At 45.0% G+C, this 20270-nt stretch overlaps 1 protein-coding gene across 1 annotated transcript in view; it reads right to left on the reverse strand.

The window, feature by feature from the left end:
- Positions 1-20270, reverse strand: part of LTBP1 (latent transforming growth factor beta binding protein 1) — a gene marked incomplete at its 3' end in the record, with an annotated part of 310157 nt that overhangs the window by 198611 nt on the left and 91276 nt on the right. Inside the window, exon 3 of the mRNA XM_008051691.2 lies at positions 12780-12949. Within this exon, the coding sequence (XP_008049882.2) occupies positions 12780-12949 (170 nt within the window). The remainder of the gene's footprint in view (positions 1-12779; positions 12950-20270) is intronic.

Below are 20270 nucleotides of genomic sequence, written 5' to 3' on the forward strand. Positions count from 1 at the left end.
TGCAATGAAAGAGGACATCGTTCCATGTGGTCAGTTCTAAGTGAAACAACAGCGAGAAAAGCTCAAACCACTTAGACCAGGAGATTCTACTGAGCAAAATCTGCAAGTGCTTCTAAATAGAGGAAAATTCTCAACTCAAGGTGTTTGCTTTCATGACCGTAAGTATATTAAAGATTCCAGAATTAAGCAAGATCCTACTGTGGACTTTGGATCCTGCATAATTTCCAGATACAGCTTGATTGCTTGACTCTGAAAGGAATCAAATGGATTCAACCAGCTGTAGGAATCCACTGGCTAGAATGATTTATTTGACACCTGAATAATTTTTGTTAAACTAAACAATTCTTGCCAGTAACGAATAGATAACGAATAGATAACAAATAACTGTTTTAACATGTTATTGTGTTTAAAGTCCTACGAGTAATAAAACTTACAAATATTTAAAATGCAGTCAAATTTTGACTCTGTACTCACCTAAATATAACTTACACAAAGAGCTACAGTGGTACTTTTTTCAATAAATAAGATTTGTTTTTGCAATGTTTAACTAAGTTTTGATTCCTAACCTAGATATATGAGTAAGTACATTTTAAGCAGTCAAACAAACGAGCCTATGTCCAAATTTCCTAACTACCCAATGACAAGAATACAACTTTCAATACCATCATCAAGTTTGGGTTTTTTGTTTTTTTTTTACACAGCGTATAAGTTCTCGAGGTATATTAAGGCATGGTTTGGAAACTGGGCTCTCTGACAAGAACCATTATGAATCACTTTCTCCACTAAGAGCCTTTAAGCATCTAATTTTGCTCTATTTCTGTATTCCAGACATGTAGAGCACAACTGCTACGTATTGCCACACATACGCGTTGTGGTCACCAGAGAACCCACACCAAGAAAAATGAATGAACGGCAGGCATGATGGGATTGAGGAGCCTTATTGAAAGGGGTTCCCCAACCCGCAGTCACTAGCAAACTGAAGTCGGACATCCTCCATCCCCTGTGGGTAAGAACCCCTGAGACCTGAGACGCTTCTGGACAAATCCACACGGGGACTCAGACGTGACATGGAACCACATCGGGCCCCACCGACCTGCCCCCACTGCAGACCAAGGAAGAACAACTCTCCAAATGTTGCAGGGGTCTCAGGGAACAGATGGAGCCGGCCCACCCACGCCTCTCTCCATGTGCCAAGCTAGTTCTTAGAAGTGAGGGGGCGAGGACAAGAGCAAGAGCTATCGGGGGGGGTAAAGAAAAACAGTCAAGCAGCTGGGTTTCCCCCTCTAGAAGGCAAGCTTTCGTGCTCTGAGTAACCGGGACTCACAGCTGTTTGTTGGAGAATAGGGCAGAAATGAACAAGTGCTCTCTGGGGTCTCCTGCCTCCAAGACAGCGGGGGGGTGTACATGATGTCAAGCAGTAGGATCCAGCAAGGCTGGGTGCAGCAAAGGCAGATGGAAGTCCCCAGGGAACACGGGACCCGCCGGCTACACAGGCCAGACCTCACAGAGACTCAGCACTGTAAACCACCCACTGCCTGCTGCCACACCCCCACAGCTCTACAGAAATGCCACTGAACTTCATTCTTGCACCCAGCACGAATGTGATAGAAGGCTTCTCTCTAGCTGTGTCTGCCTCTTGTTGGCACTCCACATCTGGCCCAGTTACCTACGGTTCAACTCTAGCTTACAAATTCCTTAAGAGACTCTGCTTCTTTTTTTTTTTAACATTTTTTATTTTAAAATTGTGGGGTACAGGTAAGGGTTAGGTATACAAATAAGCATTGTGCAAGTACCCTTGTTGATGAGGTGTGCCCTCACCCCCGTCCCCAGACAGATATTGACTACCATTAATCCCACCTCCCTTCCTCTCCCTGCCCCCCCTCATAGTTTCCCACACTGTCAATACTTTTCTTATAGTATTACGGTAGTTGTTCAAGGTCCATTTATGAGTGAGAATATGTGATACTCCGTGATACTCATTTCTTTGTTTCTGTGAGAGATCACTCGGCATTATAAACTCCAATTCCATCCAGGTTGCTGCAAAATTCATGATACAAAAGTACTCAAAACTTGGTAAACATATGTATGTGTAAAACTATACAAAAATAAACAGAAAATATTCATTTTAGGGAAAAAAAAAAAAAAAAGAGAGACTCTGCTTCATCTAACGCCTTCAACACCAGCCCTGCTGGGGAAAGTCCCTCTGCCAGGCCACCCCACAGGCAGCTGGCCAGCCTTCGACTGGTTTTTCTCAGATCAAGCACCTGCCTGTTTTCCAGTCCACTGTGGCCAAAGGTGAGGCTGCCTACAAAAGTACTTTTTACCTAGAGGGAGCCTGACTGATTATAACAGTATCATCTGATCTGCTGAGTTCAATAATTGACTTGTCCAGATTGTCTTAAACAGTAAATCTCCCATCCTGCTGAAATGGTAGGTCTAAGAAAAACAACAGATGTCAAGGGAGCCGGTCGACAAGTCATCAGATCAGATGTCTGCCTTTTCCAGGTGGGAGAAGGAAGAAGGAAACATACCACGTCTCTTAAAGCCCCCATTAGGAACCTGCACACCCTTCCCACGCACACTCCATTGTTCAAAGCAAGTCACGTGCCCAGGGCAAGAGTCAAGGGCGGGTGGGAGAGTCCAGTATGCCCACAAGGAAGCCATGGCAAGATGGGGAAGGGAAGAAAGAATTATGCATAAATAATGCAATCTACCATTTTTATAATTTAGTCTGGGATGAATAAAATGTTATGGAAACAAGTTAAATAAGTCAGAGATTCATTCTTTTGTTATTTTTTAAAATTTGTATAAATATATGGGATACAAGTGCAATTTGGTTATATATTAGATTGCACAGGGGTGAAGTCAGGGCAGAGAATCATGAACCAAAATATATCCACCACCTTCTGTCCCTATAAAAACAAGCTAAAGCCTACTCAGACTCTTATTTTCGTTAACTTTCTAGTTTGGGGTTTTTTTTTTAATGGACTAGAAACTCTGTCTCTACCTAACTGAATCACAAAAGGTGGGTGTAGTATTTTTGATTGATGAGTAAGGGGAAAAAACATAAATCAAAAGCTCTAGCTGGGGGAGGATGCTTCCACGGCATTCTGAAGTCAAGCAGACACCGGCTGCAGTGGCGGCTCCAGGAATGTGAGCTGGAGGCGTGGGAGGAAGGGCTCTGGTTTCTGAGTCAGGCCCTGCACCCATGAGAAGCACCTGTAACCATGAAGGGGCACACGTCCACTGAGGAGCCCAGCTGTGGGGTGCACGCCCCAGGCCTCCTTGGGGAGAGCTCTCAAGCCCACACAAGAAGCCCAGAAGCTGACAGCACCAGGAGCAGCCACGATCCCCACCCTCTCACCGGCCTCCGATGCTTCTCCTTCTTTCCCAAAGCTTTCAAAGTCTGTTTCTAGGATACAGGGACTTTTCTAACTTTTCTCTGTTTTTTGAGTCGGAGTCTCACCCTGTTGCCCAGGCTGGAATGCAGTAGCATACTCACAGACACTGCAGCCTCAACCCGCTGGGCTCAGGCGATCCTTTTGCCTCAGCCTTCCAAGTAGCTGGAACTACAGGCACACACCACCACATCCAGTTAATTTTTTTTATTTTATTGTCGAAATGAGGTCTTGCCAAGTTGCCCAGGTTGGCAAACCCGTGGGCTCAGGCAGTCCTCAGCCTCCCAAAGTGCTGGGATTTTCGGTGTGAGCCACTGCGCCCGGCAGATACAGGGACTTTTGATGATGATGTTTTTCACAGCCTATCTAAAATATTTTCATTTAGCTTTAAAAAAACAAACTAGAATCTTAAAAAAGTAAACTTGTGAAATGCAATTAAGGCTACAAGAATTTTATTAGCAGATACTTTCTTTATAGATACTTAAGAAGCTAAAAAAAAAACTTTAAAAAACACACACACAAATATACTTGATCAAATATATGTGTGTATAGGTACATCCATCATACACATACAGACACATATTTCATGATTGAAAGTTTGTTGTCCAAAGAATTACTCAAATATAACCACATTGCAATTATCCGTTAGTTTCTCTCCTCCTCCTCCATGCCCATCGAAACTTTTGATCTCCTTTGAAGGGGAACAAAAAGGAGCCAGGGCAGCTGGGTTTCTGCTTGGGTGCGTTTTTGCTTCCTATTGAGCTAATACCCATTAAATATTTAGAAATAGTCCAGGTGCAGTGGCTCACGCCTATAATTGCAGCACTTTGGGAGGCCAAGGTAGGAGGATTGCTTGAGCACAGGAGTTCGAGACCAGCCTAGGCAACATAGCAAGATCCCCATCTCTACAGAAAATCAAAAAATTAGCCAGGCGTGGCGGTGCGTGCCTGTAGTCCCAGCTACTTGGGAGGAGGAGGCCAAAGGATCACCTGAGTCCAGGAGGTTGAGGCTGCAGTGATCATGATTATACCACTGCGCTCCAGCCTGGGCAACACAGTGAGACCCCAAATCAAACAGAAATTTAAAAAAAAATAAACAACACAGAACTTAAATCATGGAAAATGACAACAAAAAGCCTTGTCATTAAGAAACGTCACATAAAAACGTAAGAAAGGAATTGATCCTTACCCCCAAAATGGGGACAGACTCACAGGCAGGCATTTTCAGTGTTCCAGGGACTGTCCTATGAGGAGTCTAACTCATGGGAAGACAAAGCACACTACAGTCATTCCCCTGGGACCGTCTCACGTGCAACATTTTGCACAGGCTTGTTTACTGTGATTGAAGCTTCCTTGCAGCGGTAATGATGAATTCCCTCAAGACTACTTCTCCATTCAGAAATAATATCAAGCCAAGCCCTCAATGTCTGGCAAAGAAATCATAAGTTGGGGTAGGCATCATCTCTTTTTCAGATACAGGTTTCCTCCTCCCAAAATGTTGCCTTGTAGTTTTCTCCCCAAGCAAACTGGAAATCCACAGGTGTCAATTTTCCATAGGAAAGTCAGTTTCATTCTAGAATATTCTGGAGCCACATAGTATTGATTTCTCAATATCTTAAATGCAGAAAGCCTCAACCCCAGAAATGTCCTTGAGTTTGCTTGTTTGTTATGAAATCTTGGTCCCTTAGAATCAAAACCTTTCTCTGGCAGTGCAGCCTGCCCCATAGAGGAATTTAAACCACTTAATCCTTCCCTCTAGATGGTATTTCTCCATCACTGGCTTCATATGGCTGGATAAGCTTCTTGGAAGTGTTTACAATCAATCCATATCTACGATATCCCAGCTATCTTCAACTCTGTGTGGCCAATCAGGAGAAAAAGAGAACATTCAGGTCCACGAAGCTTCCCTGATCTGGGATGTTATCAAATAACTCTCAGATAAAACATATCACCCTCCCCGACCCCACATCCTGGCATAGCACACGTGGCAAGATGGCTTCTACAACTCTCTCTGCAATGGTTACACCCTGTCCCTCAGTAAAATCTGGATTCTCAAGGACGCCAGCTCAGCAGAACTCTGTTCATTCACAGTCACCAGAATGCTTTCTCAAGTGCCAGTCCGCACACAGCATAATGTCATTTGACCGCGTAGACTTTCAAACCAAGGAATCTGCCAGAAGCCTCTGAAGAGTGGGTGATTTTCTTCCAGGCATCTTTAGGGCTAACAGCCCCACATCCAGACAGCTGGGAAACCAGCTCACAGTTCCTGATGGCACACAGATGACAAGGAATTACAGGAACTTGTAGATTTCACAAGGGGAAAAGCACCCCGCTTCGTCACCATCCTTTGCTTAAAGCAGTGTGTTTTCACACCTAGCATTCCTCTTAAAGACACAGACATTTTCCATTGGTTTTCAACAGCTCTTGTAAGGTCACTTCTGGCTGGTCCAACTTCCACTGCCATTTAGTACCCAACGGGTTCATGCGGGGCCAATTCCAAGACCTACCTATTAGCACATGACAAGTTCAAGGTAGTCTCCATGCAGGGAAGGCTTTTGGTGCTGCAGAACGTGTGTCTCTGGGAGTCTTCTCGCCCTTCAAGGACCCACTTGGTCCATCTGGAAAGCTCTTGCCTCAGCCTCCCAAAGTGCTGGAATTACAGGCTGGGCCACTGAACCCAGTCGCTTTGTTGGATTTAAAGTAACTCTACGATCCACCTTCGTACATTTCCCAGAATCTTCTAACCCTGGTGATAAAAATGCCCTTCTCCCATAGACTGTAGTAGAAATATCATTTTCTGGTTTCATATCATCAAGCATCCCATAGCGTTTGTACTAAGACAGCAGATACAACAGTGGTATCATGTGCACACTTAGGACCCTCAGGGTCTTTTTCTAGCGGATTCCAGTGGATGCGTCAAACTCATCTCTTTATGTGTGAGTCTGCTTCTGAGTACAGGCTACTTGAATCTAGACTGACCATTTCTATAAGATGATCTTCCAAATGCTGTGCCGTTTCGATTTTACTTCCTCTGAGTTAAAAAAAAAAAAAATCTAAAGTTAACACAACAGAATTTGGCTGACATACTGAATTCTTTCCTACAGGTCAACCCCTGAAAACGCTGGGTAGGGCAGACTCTTCCCCTTACACACACCATCCCTAGGACTTCTGAAAGCGAATGAACTCCGTTGCTTGGAGCTGACCACTGAGTCTTTCCTAACTACCTACTTGGCAATAACTTTTTGTAAATATTTCTGTTATTTTTAATTGAGATATTCACATATCACAGAATTCACCCCAAGTGAATAATTCAGTGGGTTGTTTTTTTTTTTTAGCATAGTCACAAAGTTGTGCAACTATTGATACAGAAACCCACTATTATCTGTCCATATGCCACAACCCTTACGAGAAGACATAACGTTCCAGCAGGCCTACCCGTACCTACATTCCTAAGAATTAGCAAAAGAAAGTGTATTTCCTTATCTCCTATGCATTCCGTTAAGTCACTTCAAAGAACCCTTAGCTCCCTGTAGACTGCGTTCACTCAACTGAGAAAAATGAATTCCAATTCACTCCTTTCTATCAGTGGTCGCAGATTTGAAAATATAGCCCTCAAGTAACCATAAGCCTTGTAACTTAGATAACTTTTTGCGTGTCATAACTAGGAATCAACAGTATGTGGTAGTGAATAAAGTTTTACTTTGTAACAGGCTCCGTTGACTCCCTTACTCTATGGCAAGTTTATTCCACTCTTCAGTTTGGTGTCACAGATAACACTGTGAGCTACCTTTCGGTAGCCAGTGCCAGGAAATGTGGACCATAAATATTACTGCTAACAAAATGCAACTGTGACTTGAGTTCTAAAGGATGCTCTGCCAGTCATGTAGTCAATGTATAGGTACCAGCAACCCTAAACTTATGAAAACAGACTGTGAAATCAAAGGGGAGAGCAGATGGGTTACGAAAATGCCAGGAGCTGGGTTCTCCTCCCAGAATTCAAATTCAGAAATAAACTTCTTTCTGCCAGTCGCCTGCCTCTCAGTGTATGGGCATTGAGAGATAGTAGCCAAGTGATATATTATCATGCTAATTCCAGAACACTTTCAACACCCCAAAAAAAACCCCTTTCCTATAAACATCCACTCCCCTTCTCCCTAGTCCCTGGCCACCACCAATCTACTTTTTTTTTCCTATGGCTTTGGCCATTCTGAACATTTTCTATAAATGGGATCTCATCGTATGTGGTCTGGATTTTTCTGCGCCTGGATTCCTTCACTCGAGATATTGTCCAAGTTCAGCCACATTGCAGCATGGATCAGTACCATACTTCTAATTACAGCTGAGTAATATTCCATTGAAGGGATAGATCTCACCTTGTTTATCCATCAGTAGTTGACGGACATTGAATTGTTCCCACTCTCTTGGCTCTGATGAATAATGTTGCTATGAACATTTGTGTAGACGGTTTTGTGTGAACACACGCTTTCAGTTCTTTTGGATATATACATAGGTGTGGAATTGCTGGGTTATATGGTAAATCTATATGTAACTTTTTTGAGGAATCGGGTAATATCTTAATGTGATACTATGCAGTGATAAGGCACATCCCATACAAATGTTATTTCCACCAATATTGAAAGGTTTTCGATAAACAACCAGGAGTAACATCCGTTACTTTCCCAACTGCTATGGGGCTGTCACTTTAACATGAAAAGAAACTGGATATCCAATACGTGTGGTTCCCTGGTGGTGCGAGCTTCCCTGGCTACCTTCAAACTCACAGAAGATGTGTCAGAGAACTGTCAGGGTGTGGAGGGTGGGGACATTGACAATGGAGGAAAGACAGTTACCAGCAGGGTCTCTTGGGAAGTTTTTGGTTCAACTGTCATGTTCCAGGCACCAGTCAGAATGGTCTAAAATCTAGATGTTTTCAGTAAGTTGAAAACTGGGAGTCTCTAGATCAGGACCCAGCAAATCACAACCCATGAGCCAACCCAGACAGCCAAACAATTTTTTCCATTTTTAAGCAGTTACATTTTAAATAGCCATATAAACACCTTCATAACATCCTCAATTGACTCACAAAGCCTAAACTATTTGCTATCCGGCCCTTTAAGAAAAGTTTGCCAACTCCTACTCCAGATGATACTCATGCAAATTAAATTTTTTGTTTGTTTGTTTGTTTGTTTGTTTGTTTTGAGTCAGAGTCTCACTTTGTCACCCAGGCTGGAGTGCAGTGGCATGCTCACAGCAGCCTCGACCTGCTGGGCTCTGGTGATCCGTCTGCCTCAGCCTTCCAAGTAGCTGGAACCACAGGTGTGTGCCACCATGTCTGGTTAATTTTTTAATTTTTATTGTAGAGATGAGGTCTCACCAAGTGGCCCAGGCTGATCTTGAACCCCTGGACTCAGGCAATCCTCTTGCCTCCACCTCCTAAAGTGCTGGGATTACAGGTGTGAGTCACTGCACCCAGCTAAAATTAAGTTTTTTAACCCAACAAGACAGAGCCAGCACCAAGTTATTAAACTGCTGGCAGTATCCTTTACCAGGGACCAGAGAACACCCAACCCAGGACATCAAGTTACCTGCAAAGTGACTCTGAAGGCTGTTAAGTACACAGCATCAAAACAGGAAAGATGGTGAGTGAGCCTTGAACAGGGCTGGGGAGTCCAGTTACCCAAACTCCGGAAAATTCCAATAAAATATTTGTTTCTTCCCTCTAATGTCTTTTGCCTGGAGAGTGTCGCACTCAATGCATGTGTGTATTCTGCTTTATAAATCCATCCCCGCATCCTCATCCCCTTCCTACTTCTTCTGACCCATGCTCTCTTCTTTCACCAGGTGTCAACAGCAAATCCTTCTTCCTTAGGGCTTGTAGACTGCTGTCCCCTCCCCCATGAGCCGATTAAACTACACGACGCTTAGAGCTCTGGGTATGCATTATTATTTCTGTTTGCAAGATGTCAATATTAAACCTACCGACTGGTAATTAATTGCTGTAGGCCATTTATCTTAATCCCTTTGAAAGGGGGAAAGTAACACTCATTCCTGCCCACCTAAATGTTCTCCCTGGTCCTAGCAGCTCCTTAAAAGCAATGGCCATGAAACACAACAAGGCATATCAGCCCTTCAACTTCACCCCAAGATACACCATGCCCAGTGGATCTTTAAAATCTTCCAGTTTTCTAAAGAGTCAAAATTATCAGCTTCGGTTTGAACTTCAAATCTTTCAGCACAAGGAGAAGTTAATCTGTTTGCATTTGCTCTTCTGTAAAGATGGAAGTAGACATACTAAAAGCCTCTGCGCCTCCTCAGACTTCCCTTATTAACTTTTTCTCCCTATCTGTTCCATGCCAGGTTTTCTTGGTGCCTCCCCTGTTACCTAGGGCAGAGCAGGAGGGAGTGTGTGGAGACAGGATACATGTAGGTCCTTCCTACTGCTTGTAACTCCTTCCTGATTTTAATCTTCCCATTGTGGTTCTTACTTAGTTTCGCTGTTTCAGTATCCTGAATGGTCCTGCCAAATTACCTCTTTCTAAAACTTTCCAATTAACTCTCCAGCTTTTGGTGGAGTTCTGGCCTCAGCAAAAATAGACACACACCCCTTCCTGTGCTTCCTACCATGCCTAACCCTTTCACTTAATTTCTGAGCCTCTTTTTGAACAAGAGTCATCTTCTGTGGGGTGTGAGCCCAGAACCCCCTCATTGTGATCACGAGTTAGTCTGCATTCCTTCATTAGCTCCCAACCATGAGGAAAATACACTTATACAACATGAGTGAGAAAGTTGTGAATAACGCATATACGCATATAGAAAACTTATCTTCACGGTCTTCTAAAATATTGTTTCATCTGCCAGAACATAGTTTAACCAAGGTTTGAGAGTTTCAGGACACACACACACACACACACACACACACACAGAGAGACAGAGAGAGAGAGAGAGAGAGAGAGAGAGAGAGAGAGAGAGAGAGAGAGAGGGAATTTTCATTCCAATAACAAATAATTGATAACAAACCAAAGCCACAGTCTAGTCTCTAGTCTTAATACCAGCGGTTCTCAAACCATCCTTTCCTGACACCTCCATCTAATTCAGAATTCCCTTTCTTACCAGTATAACCATACATTTTTAAAACTTTCTTTCTTTCGCATTCTAATTTTGGATAGCTTAAAAAAAAGTATATAAAATATCAAGGAGGCCAGGCTCGGTGGCTCAGCCATAATCCCAGCACCTTGGGAGGCCGAGGCAAGTGAACTGCTTGAGCCCATGGGTGTAAGACCAGCCCAGGAAACCTGGCAAGACCTTGACTCTACAATAAATAAAAAATTAGCCAGGCATGGAAGCGCACGTCTGTAGTCCCAGCTACTTGGAAGGCTGAGGTGGAAGGATCACCGGAGCCCAGCAGGTTGATGCTGGGGTGGCCGTGAGTGTGCCACTGCACTCCAGCCTGGGCCACGGAGTGAGACTCCAACTCAAAATAAATAAGTAAATAAATAAAAATAAAACACCAAGGAGATAATAAGGAACTCTTCTTGTTTTATTTTTACAATTAGGATTAGAAAAATATTACATGCACAACCAAGGGATATAAAAGGCTGTTGAGTACTTAAATTAAAGGATCTTTCAAAATAAGATACAAGGGGGGGGACCCCAAAAAAACCTGGAATTATTTTTTGGAGGGCAGCCCCCTTGTCATACAGGCTTCCCCTGCTGGATAAGTGCTCTAGGAGCCCATTGGCATCAATGTACCAGCTAGCATTGTTGTAAGAGACTGCATTCGTCTTCAGTGAATTTTTTTTTGGAGACTCTTTCAAGTCATTTGTCCATTGCATATGGGTGATTTACGAGAGCACCTGCCCACACCATGCTGAGTGTTCAGCAGTTTTAACCAAAAACAGCATGATCCCCATGCCCCACCCTCCCTGTTCACTCAATCTCACCCCGAGTGACTTTTTTTGTTTCCTCAGATGAAAAGAGTTCTCAAAGGGAAACGTTTCGCCCCTGTGTAAGAGGTGGGGGAAAAAATGGCTGAAACACTAAAAGGCATCGAAATCAACAAGTTCAAAACCTGTTTTGAGCAGTGGAAAAAGCATCTTGACAGGTGTACTGCATCAATCAGAAAGGACTTTGAGGGTGACTGAAGTTTAAACATGTGAGAATAAAGACACAATTTTTGATAAAATTTGTTTTGGGGGGCCTCCCCTCCTAGGTGCACCTATTCATTGGCAAATGACTTGGAAGTGATCTTGCCCAAAGGCAAGGAGATGATCTAAATGGTGTCCTCTCTGTCCTTCCCAAAGGCCCCAGGGCTGTGTTCCTCACCAACATACTCAACTGTACCAAACCACTGCTCCGGGGTGCAGTCACTGGCGACCAATCTGAACCTTCTCAAAGGTGAAAAGCCCATGTATTCCCCTGCCAATAGATCCTCTTTGTGTTAAATGACCCATTCGGGGGTAGCACCCTTCACTTTGGGTTCAGGACAGAAAGTGGGAGGTACGGGCAGGCACAGGGAATCGGACGCATAAGACACGGGCTTTGCAAGCGCTCAACAGTTGTCAAAACCCCATCACAGCTCCTCACGCCGTTCCTGGTGGTGAAAGACACTCCTGCTTCACCTCACAACTGGCATGCTGTCTCATTACCTGCGGGGCAGGCAATCAGTCAGCAAGTGACAGGGCAGGAAGTTGCTGGAACGAGAGCACGCGCGCGTCTCATTCTGGCCCGGGGCTGGTCTGCGCCTCGCTCCAGAACGCTTTCTCCAGATGCTACAGACACTCTGTGATACCTAAACCACAAATCATCACATTCCCCGCCCTTCGAGCCAGGCTTGTCCTTGAGCTTCCCACATAGCAAGATATTCACCAGGCTGGTCCCTGATACAATCGCGCCTTACAAATTCGGAGTCAGATCTGCCATGCCACCTACTTGGTGGGCTGAAAAGCAGGGGAACCTCATGACATAAAAACACCCACTGCCGGAGAGCCTCGGAAAGTCACGCAGGGCATTTCAGACATTTCGCAAGGAATGAATCCTGGCTGGCTCACTCGAGAAAATATTTGATCAATGTAAACATGGCAGACATCCGACAAGGCCTAAAATTAGAGCAAGTATGTCTCAGGACCCGAGCCATCCTGCAGACACAGAATCACAGGCAGGTCACTTCAGAATCATTTCCAAAACTCCAGGCAAACTGCTTTTTCCTCTGAAGAAGGAAACCAAGAGAAATATCTGCTGTCTGGTTGTTTTAGGAACCAATGTGGGTTTTTTAACGACTCTTGAATTTTATCTACTGTGACACATTAAAGCCATCGAAACTGAAAAAGTGTTTCTAAACTACGATGCTAGAAGTTGGGAAAAGGGTTGACTGGATCATACCCACACAGAAAAGGGGGCCGCAACTTGATCTGCCCGTATCTTAAAGGGAACGAACCTTCAGTGGACTGCTCTCCCGATATCACCTTCTTGGCTGGGAAGTTCTTAGGCTTGAGCACATACTCCTGGGTCTGGCCGTGATGAATCACCACATTCTGCGAGGAAAGGGGCGTCACTCTGGGAAGAAACAAAGCAAAAGTAAAGAAATAAATAATGGACTTTTAACAGTCAGCTAAGAAGGAAAGAAGGAGAAATTAGTTAAATGTAGAAACGCGTATTAAGCCCGAGCAAGGTTCCGCTTTTTCCTTCAAATACTGTAGCTGACCATTGGTGACACATAAGGAAGGACCTGGCAGGTGACCCCCGGCAGCCTCCCACATGAAAGGGACTCTGCCTGTCTAGTCAAGAAGCGTGACAATAAATAGGTCGTCACAGGTGGCTTCTGTCAGAGAATTCAGAGCCTTACCATAAGCCTTCATGCAAAACACACGGCACTTATATTTTTGTAAAAAGATGGAGCCAGGCGTGGTGATACATGCCTACAGTCCCTGCTACCCGGGAGGCTGAGGAGGGAGAATCACCTGAGTGCAGAAGTTTGAGGCTACAGTGAGTTATGATCAATTGCACCACTGTACTCCAGCCTGGGCAACAGAGCAAGACCCTAAGACATAAATGCAAACAAATACACCTATAAATAGTGGGCAGCACTGGAATTGGGAAGAGGGAGATGGGGAAGAGATGGCAGGAGGGGGATTGGCAAGCAATTCCCAGCTTGACCAGTTAAGCAGAATCAACAATAAACAATGGCGCAGCCTGCAAGTGGGATCTTGCAATTGGGCACGATGCGAGGAGCTTGGCTTCTCAGACTCTTGGACCCTCAACTTCCCGATCTGTAGCGAGGACCCTCTGACACACAAGGTTGAGAAAAAATATGCCTGTAAAAATCTGAACACATTAAACACTGAGAAATAATAATAATAATCGAAATTCCCTTTCGAAATCAAGATGATGCCTTGAGGACGTGTCTAATTTTGATGCTGCATCTCACAGTGGTGGTAAAATCTACACTATACAAGTTAAATGTTTTATTTTTTATTTATTTATTTTTTTGAGTTGGAGTCTTACTCTGTCGCCCAGACTGGAGTGCAGTGGCCACTTCCGGCCACTGCAGCCTCGACTGCTGGGCTCCGGCGATCCTTCTGCTTCAGTCTTCTGAGTAGCCGGAATTACAGGCACGCGCTACCACACCCGGCTGATTTTTGGTTTATTGTAGAGATGAGGTCTCGTCAAGTTACCCAGGCAGGTCTCGAACCCGCGGGCTCAGGCAATCCACTCACCTCAGCCTCCCAAGGCACGGGATTACAAGCTGAGCCACCGAGCCCGGCTGAGTTAAATGTTTTATAATCACCAATTCCTAAAACTGAGAAGACGACAATCTCACTAGCCTCTTAGTAACACACTTAGTCAAGACCCTGGGGACTTCTGAACACGGTCACTCTGTGTTCAGTCTCCTGGCCCTTTGATTTGCTGTGATAGTTCTTCTGCACTGCATGTTATCTACACTTTAAAATAATAAGGCTTTTCCCAGATTGAGTTAATCCCTGAAGGAAAGTAATTAAAAAAAAAAAATAGAAAGAGGATAAACCAACAAATTCTGGAATATGCAAAATCGCTACCAAGATTGTTAGGAATTACATTTTAGGCTGGGCATGGTGGCTCAGCTTGTCATCCCAGCACTTTGGGAGACTGAGGCAAGTGGACTGCCTGAGTCTTCGGGTTCAAGACCAGTCTAAGCAACTTGGTGAGACCTCGTCTCTACAATAAATCACAAAAACTAGCCAGGCATGGTGGAATGTGTCTATAGTTCCAGTTCCTTGGAAGACTGAGGCGGAAGGATCGCCTGAGTCCAGCAGGTCAAGGCTGCGGTGGCCGTCAGTGTGCCACTACATTCCAGCCTGAGCAACAAGACTCCAACTCAAAAAAAAAAAAAAAAAAAAGCAAAGAGAACTCTCCATACTGCTCTCCACAGGGGTGGAACTAGATTATACTCCCACCAACAGTGTAGAAGCATTCTCCTTTCTCTACAGTCTCGCCAGTTCCTGTTGATTTTTGACTTTTTAGTGACAGTCATCCTGACCGATATGAGATAGTATCTTTTGATTTGAATTTTTCTGATGATTAGTGAGGCTGTGCACGTTTTTATGTGTCTGAGAGCTGCTTGTATGTCTTCCTTGGGAAGTGTCTGTTTGTGTCCTTTGCCCACTTTTTAATGGGGTTGTTTTTTCCTGTTGATTTGCTTGCGTTCCTTACAGATTCTGAGGCCTTTGTCAAATTTGACTCAGCAATCCCACTCCTGGGAAAATACCCAAAGGAGCAGAAATCACTCTACCAGAAAGGTACCTTCTCTCGTATGTTCACTGCCCCACTATTCACAATAGCCAAAGCATGGAACCAGCCCAGATGCCGGTCGATAGCAGACTGGACAAAGAAAATGTGGTACGTACACATGGTGGAATATGACACAGTCATAAAAAAGAGCAAAATCATGGCATTTACAGGAACATGGAAGCAGCTGGAGATCATCATTCTGTGTGATCACCATGGAAACAAAAAACTGAGTGCTGCGTGTTCTCGCTCATAAGCGGGTACTAAACACTGGACATAAGGACACAAAGACGGAACAGATACCAGGCACTGCTTAAGGAGGGGGGGACGGACAGAGGGACAGAAGGAGAAACAAAGGGGGAGTAAGAGATAAAGAACCGCTCACACCTGCGATCCCAGCACTTTGGGAGGACTGACTGAGCCCAGGAGTTCGAGACCAGCCTAGGCAACTTGGCAACTCTACAATAAATAAAAAATTAGCCAAGCGTGGTGGCACATACTTGTGGTTCCAGCTACTTGGAAGGCTGAGGTGGAAGGATCACCTGAGCCCAGCAGGTCAAGGCTGCAATGGCCGTGAGCATGCCACTGCACTTCAGCCTGGGCGACACAGTGAGACTCCAACTCAAAAAACAAATAAATGAATACGAAACAACCCAGCGGGCACCATGCCCACCACTAGGGGGCTGGAGGGATGGGCTTGTCAGGAGCCCAAGCCGCACCTTCATGCAATATCCTTATGTAATACATCCTCACACGTACCCCATGATTCTAATATAAAATAAAAATAACTTTGAAAAGCAGCCAAAGAATCTTGAGTGGACTCATGTCTCTGGGTCTAGCCAGGGCAGGTGGGTGAGCCATGCTGTGGGACAAGGCGTTCATGGGACAAAAGGGAAAGCAAGAGGCTGGATGCCTCCCCCACAACCAGTCGGTGACCCAGAGCTGGCACCTTAAACCGTGTGGACTCAGGAAGGGCCGGAAGATCAACCTTGGGCCTGGGTTTCCCCAGACGTAACACATGCAAGGACACTCCCTGCGTCACCAGACTCATGACTGACTAAAAGCCTGAGATTTAACACTGTCAACACTTTTATTTTGATGACGCAAGTGTTGTTTTGAACCAAATACAGTTGGTTGGGACAGAGCAGAAGTGAAGCAGCTGGACACATCTGGCAGTGGTCGATAAGAGCCACAAGTCTCTTCTACAGTCTCATGGTCAGAGAAGCCCTCTCCTCTTCTTAGAAGCAACCGGCTAAGCCACCACCCTGTTATCCTGCTGCTGAGACCCTCTGAGAGGTGTACAGACCAGCTCTGTTCCAAGAAGGAAAACCTGGCATTCCAGGAGACCCTGGCTGCTACAACTCATTCCTGTCCACCAGAAAGGTGGGAGTGTGGGGCCAGTCTTTCACTCCGGGTCCCCCCAGCCTTCCCTCTGAATTGAGAAAGCAGAAGCCAATAAGAAATGAGCCAGAAGCCTACGTTCACGTGGGCCCCTTTCCCCTAAATGTAACAGCAAGGTCATAAACAAATAAGTAAGACCAAGAGGCACCAGGTCCAGAACTCAAGGAACATCCCTCAGCTGTCACTCATTGGAGGACATTAGACCCCAAGACCCACAACTGCATAACGTCTTCCCTAGTGACAGACATGTTGCAAACACAATGAGTCCCCTACATAAGAACCTTCAAGTCACGAACTGTAACGATGCACATCTGCTTTTTTATGGATTATTTCTCTTCCCCAGGGGTCAGTATAACTTGATAAATGCATGCAGAACTACAGAGCCCATTGTGTTTGTTGAGTACCTAGGTTAACTTTGCTGGACTTAAATGGGACTTACAGCATGCTCTTGGAACAGAACTTGTTCATAGGTCGGGGATTCCATGGATAAAGTGCCACACAGCTTCCCCCTACATGTTCCCCTCCACCTTCTCCCATGTCCCCCAGTGACAGATGGAAGCCCATGGGCTCCATAGGCCAGTCTGATACCACTTGACCTCACAGTCCCCTGGGGACAGAAGCAGATCTGTGGATCACACACTGCCTGGGCAAGGAGAGGGAGTGGTCTCATCACTCAGCCCACAATGTTACATGAGATATTGTGTGACGGGGAGGTGTGGGCTTCTGAGGAAGTGCCCCCCCACCTCAGTGGGGAGTGTGGTACCCAACGGGTGGTCCTGTAGCCCTCATCTCCCCTCCTTCAGCAGTTCCCAGTGTCTTGTGTTCCCATCCTTGTGCTTGTGTTTAGTGCCCACTTATGAGTGAGAACAGTATTCAGTTGTTTCTGTGATAATTCATTTAGAATGATGACAGTCTCCAGCTGCATCCAAGTTGCAGCAATGGACATGATTTCATTCTTTTTTATGGCTGTGTAATATTCCATCACCACAAACGCTTTTTTTTTTTTTTTTTTTGAGTTGGAGTCTCACTCTGTCACCCAGGCTGAAGGGCAGTGGTGTGCTCACAGCCAACACAGCCTTGACCTGCTGGGCTCAGGTGATCCTTCCGCCTCAGCCTTCCAAGTAGCTGGAACTACAGGCACGTACCACCACGTCCAACTTATTTATTTATTTATTTAATGTAGAGACAAGGTCTCACCAAGTTGCCCAGGTTGGTCTCGAACCCTTGGGCGCAGGTAGTCCTCTCACCTCAGCCTCCCAAAGTGCTGGGATTACAGGCATCAGCCACCGCACCCAGCCTCACAAGCATTTATTAACTGGAATCGTCCTCCTGCCCTCTCTCCCCTCCTCGGATGGAGGTGTTCACAACCCAGGTGACATAAAAGTACACAAGCAGCTGAAGGAGGCTGGAAAATTCTAGAAGAGGAAGAGAAACGTTGAGGGAAGACTGGGAGGGCCACTGCCTTGATCTTACCAAATGGAGGGTCATGAGATAACATTTATGACCTTGTCAGTTAAAGCTGACAGAAGAAGAAACCGAGGCTGAAACGTGCTGTTTGGGTTTGCAGAGACAGAAAAACAATGAATGCAAAACACAGGCATACCTCGTTTTGTTGCATTCACTTTGCTTCACAGATACTGCATGTTTTTACAAGTTAAAGGTTTATAGCACAGTCAAGTCTATCAGCACTGTTTTGTCATCAGCACGTGCTCACTTTGTGTCTCCGTCACACATTTTGGTAATTCTCACAATATTTCAGATTTTTCCACTATTATTATATCTGCTATGGTGATCTATGATCAGTGATCTTTGGTGCAACTATTGTAATAATTGTCATTGTTTTGGGCAACACAGACCACACCCACATAAGACAATGAGCTTAACAGATACGTGTTGCGTATGCTCTGAAGGTTCTACCGACCGGCTGTTTCCCTGTCTGCTCCCTCTCTTCAGGCCTTCCATTCCTTGAGTCAAAACAGTATTGACATGAGGCCAGTTGATGACCCTACAATGGCCACTAAGCGGTCAAGTGAAAGGAAGAGTCGTGTATCTCTCACTTTCGTCCAAAGGCTAGAAAAGATGAAGCTTCGTGAGGAAGGCATATCCAGAGCTGAGACAGGCCCAAAGCCTGCCTCTTGCATCATCTGGTCCATTTGTGAAAGCATAGGAAAAGTTCTTGAAGGAAATCAGAAGTGCTAAAACAGAGGACACACAAATGGTAAGAAAGTGAAACAGCCTTACCGCTGATGTAGAGAAAGTTTGAGTATTCTGGATAGAAGATCAAATCAGCCACCACATTTCCTTAAGCCAAAGCCTAATCCAGTGCAAGGCCCTGCTGTTCTCCAGTTCTAGGAAGGCTGAGAGAAGGTTTGGAGTCAGCAGAGGCTGGTTTGCGAGGTTGAAGGGAAGACGCCGTCCCCATCACATCCAAGTGCAGGGGAGGCAGCAGGTGCTGATAGAGAAGCTGCAGCGAGCTCTCCAGGTCAAGCTGAGATCCCTGATGGAAGTGGATGCTCTAAACAGCAGATGTCCATGGGGATGAAACCACCTTCTCTCAGAAGAAGATGCCATCCAGGACTTTCATAGCTAGAGAGAAGTCAATGCCTGGTTTCAAGACTTCAACGGACAGGCTGACACGCCTAGTAAGGGCTAATGCAGTTGGTGACTTCAGTTGAAGCCAATTCTCATTCACCATTCCAAAAATTCCAGGGCCCAGAGATAACTAAATCTACTCTGTGCTCTGTCAACAGAACAACAAAGCTGGATGACAGCTCATGTGTCTGCTGCAGGGTTTACTGGATGCTTTAAGTCCACTGTTGAAACCTACTGCTCATAAAATGAGATTCCTTTCAAAATATTACTGCTCATTGACAAGGCACCCAAGAGCCCTGGTGAAGATGCATAAAGAGATGAATGCTGTTTTCATGCCTGCTAACACAATATCCATTCTGCAACCCATGTTTCAAGGAGTCGTTTCAAGTCTTAATATTTAAAAAATAAGTGTCATGAGGCTATAGCTGCGATAGACAGTGATTCCTCTGATGAATCTAGGAAATGTACGTTGAAAGCCTTCTGGAAAGGAATCACCATTCTAGATGCTATTAGGAACATTTGTGGTTCATGGGAGGAGGTCATCAATGTTAACAGAGGTTGGAAGACGTTGACTGCAACCCTCATGGATGACTTTGAGGGGTTCGAGACTCCAGTGGAGGAAGGCTTACAGATGTGGTAGAAACATCCAGAGAACTGGAGCTAGAAGTGGAGCCTGGAGATGTAGGTGAATTACTGCAATCACATGATCAGGCTTGAACCGACGGGAAGGTGTTTCTTGGGGATGAACAAAAAAAGTGGTTTCTGGAGACAAAATCTACTCATAGGGAAGATGCCGCGAACACAACGAAACGATAACAGAGGATTTAGAGTACTCTAAATACTTAGCTGATGAAGCGGCGGCAGAGTTTGAGAAGACTGACTCCTATTTTGAAAGCAGTTCTACCATGGGTCAGCAGTGTATGCTACAGGGAAATCTTCTGTGAAAGAATCAATTTTTTTTTTAATCTTAACAAGTTGCTACAACCATCCCAGCCTTCAGCCACCATCACCCTGGTCAGTCAGCAGCCATCAACATCAAGGACAGACCCTCAACCAGTTAAAAGACGATGGCTTGCTGAAGACCCATATGACCAGAGCATGTTTTAGCAATAATGTGTTT

Source organism: Carlito syrichta, unplaced genomic scaffold (genome assembly GCF_000164805.1).
Source record: "Carlito syrichta isolate Samal-C Ts95f unplaced genomic scaffold, Tarsius_syrichta-2.0.1 Scaffold222157, whole genome shotgun sequence".
Lineage (NCBI taxonomy): Eukaryota > Metazoa > Chordata > Mammalia > Primates > Tarsiidae > Carlito > Carlito syrichta.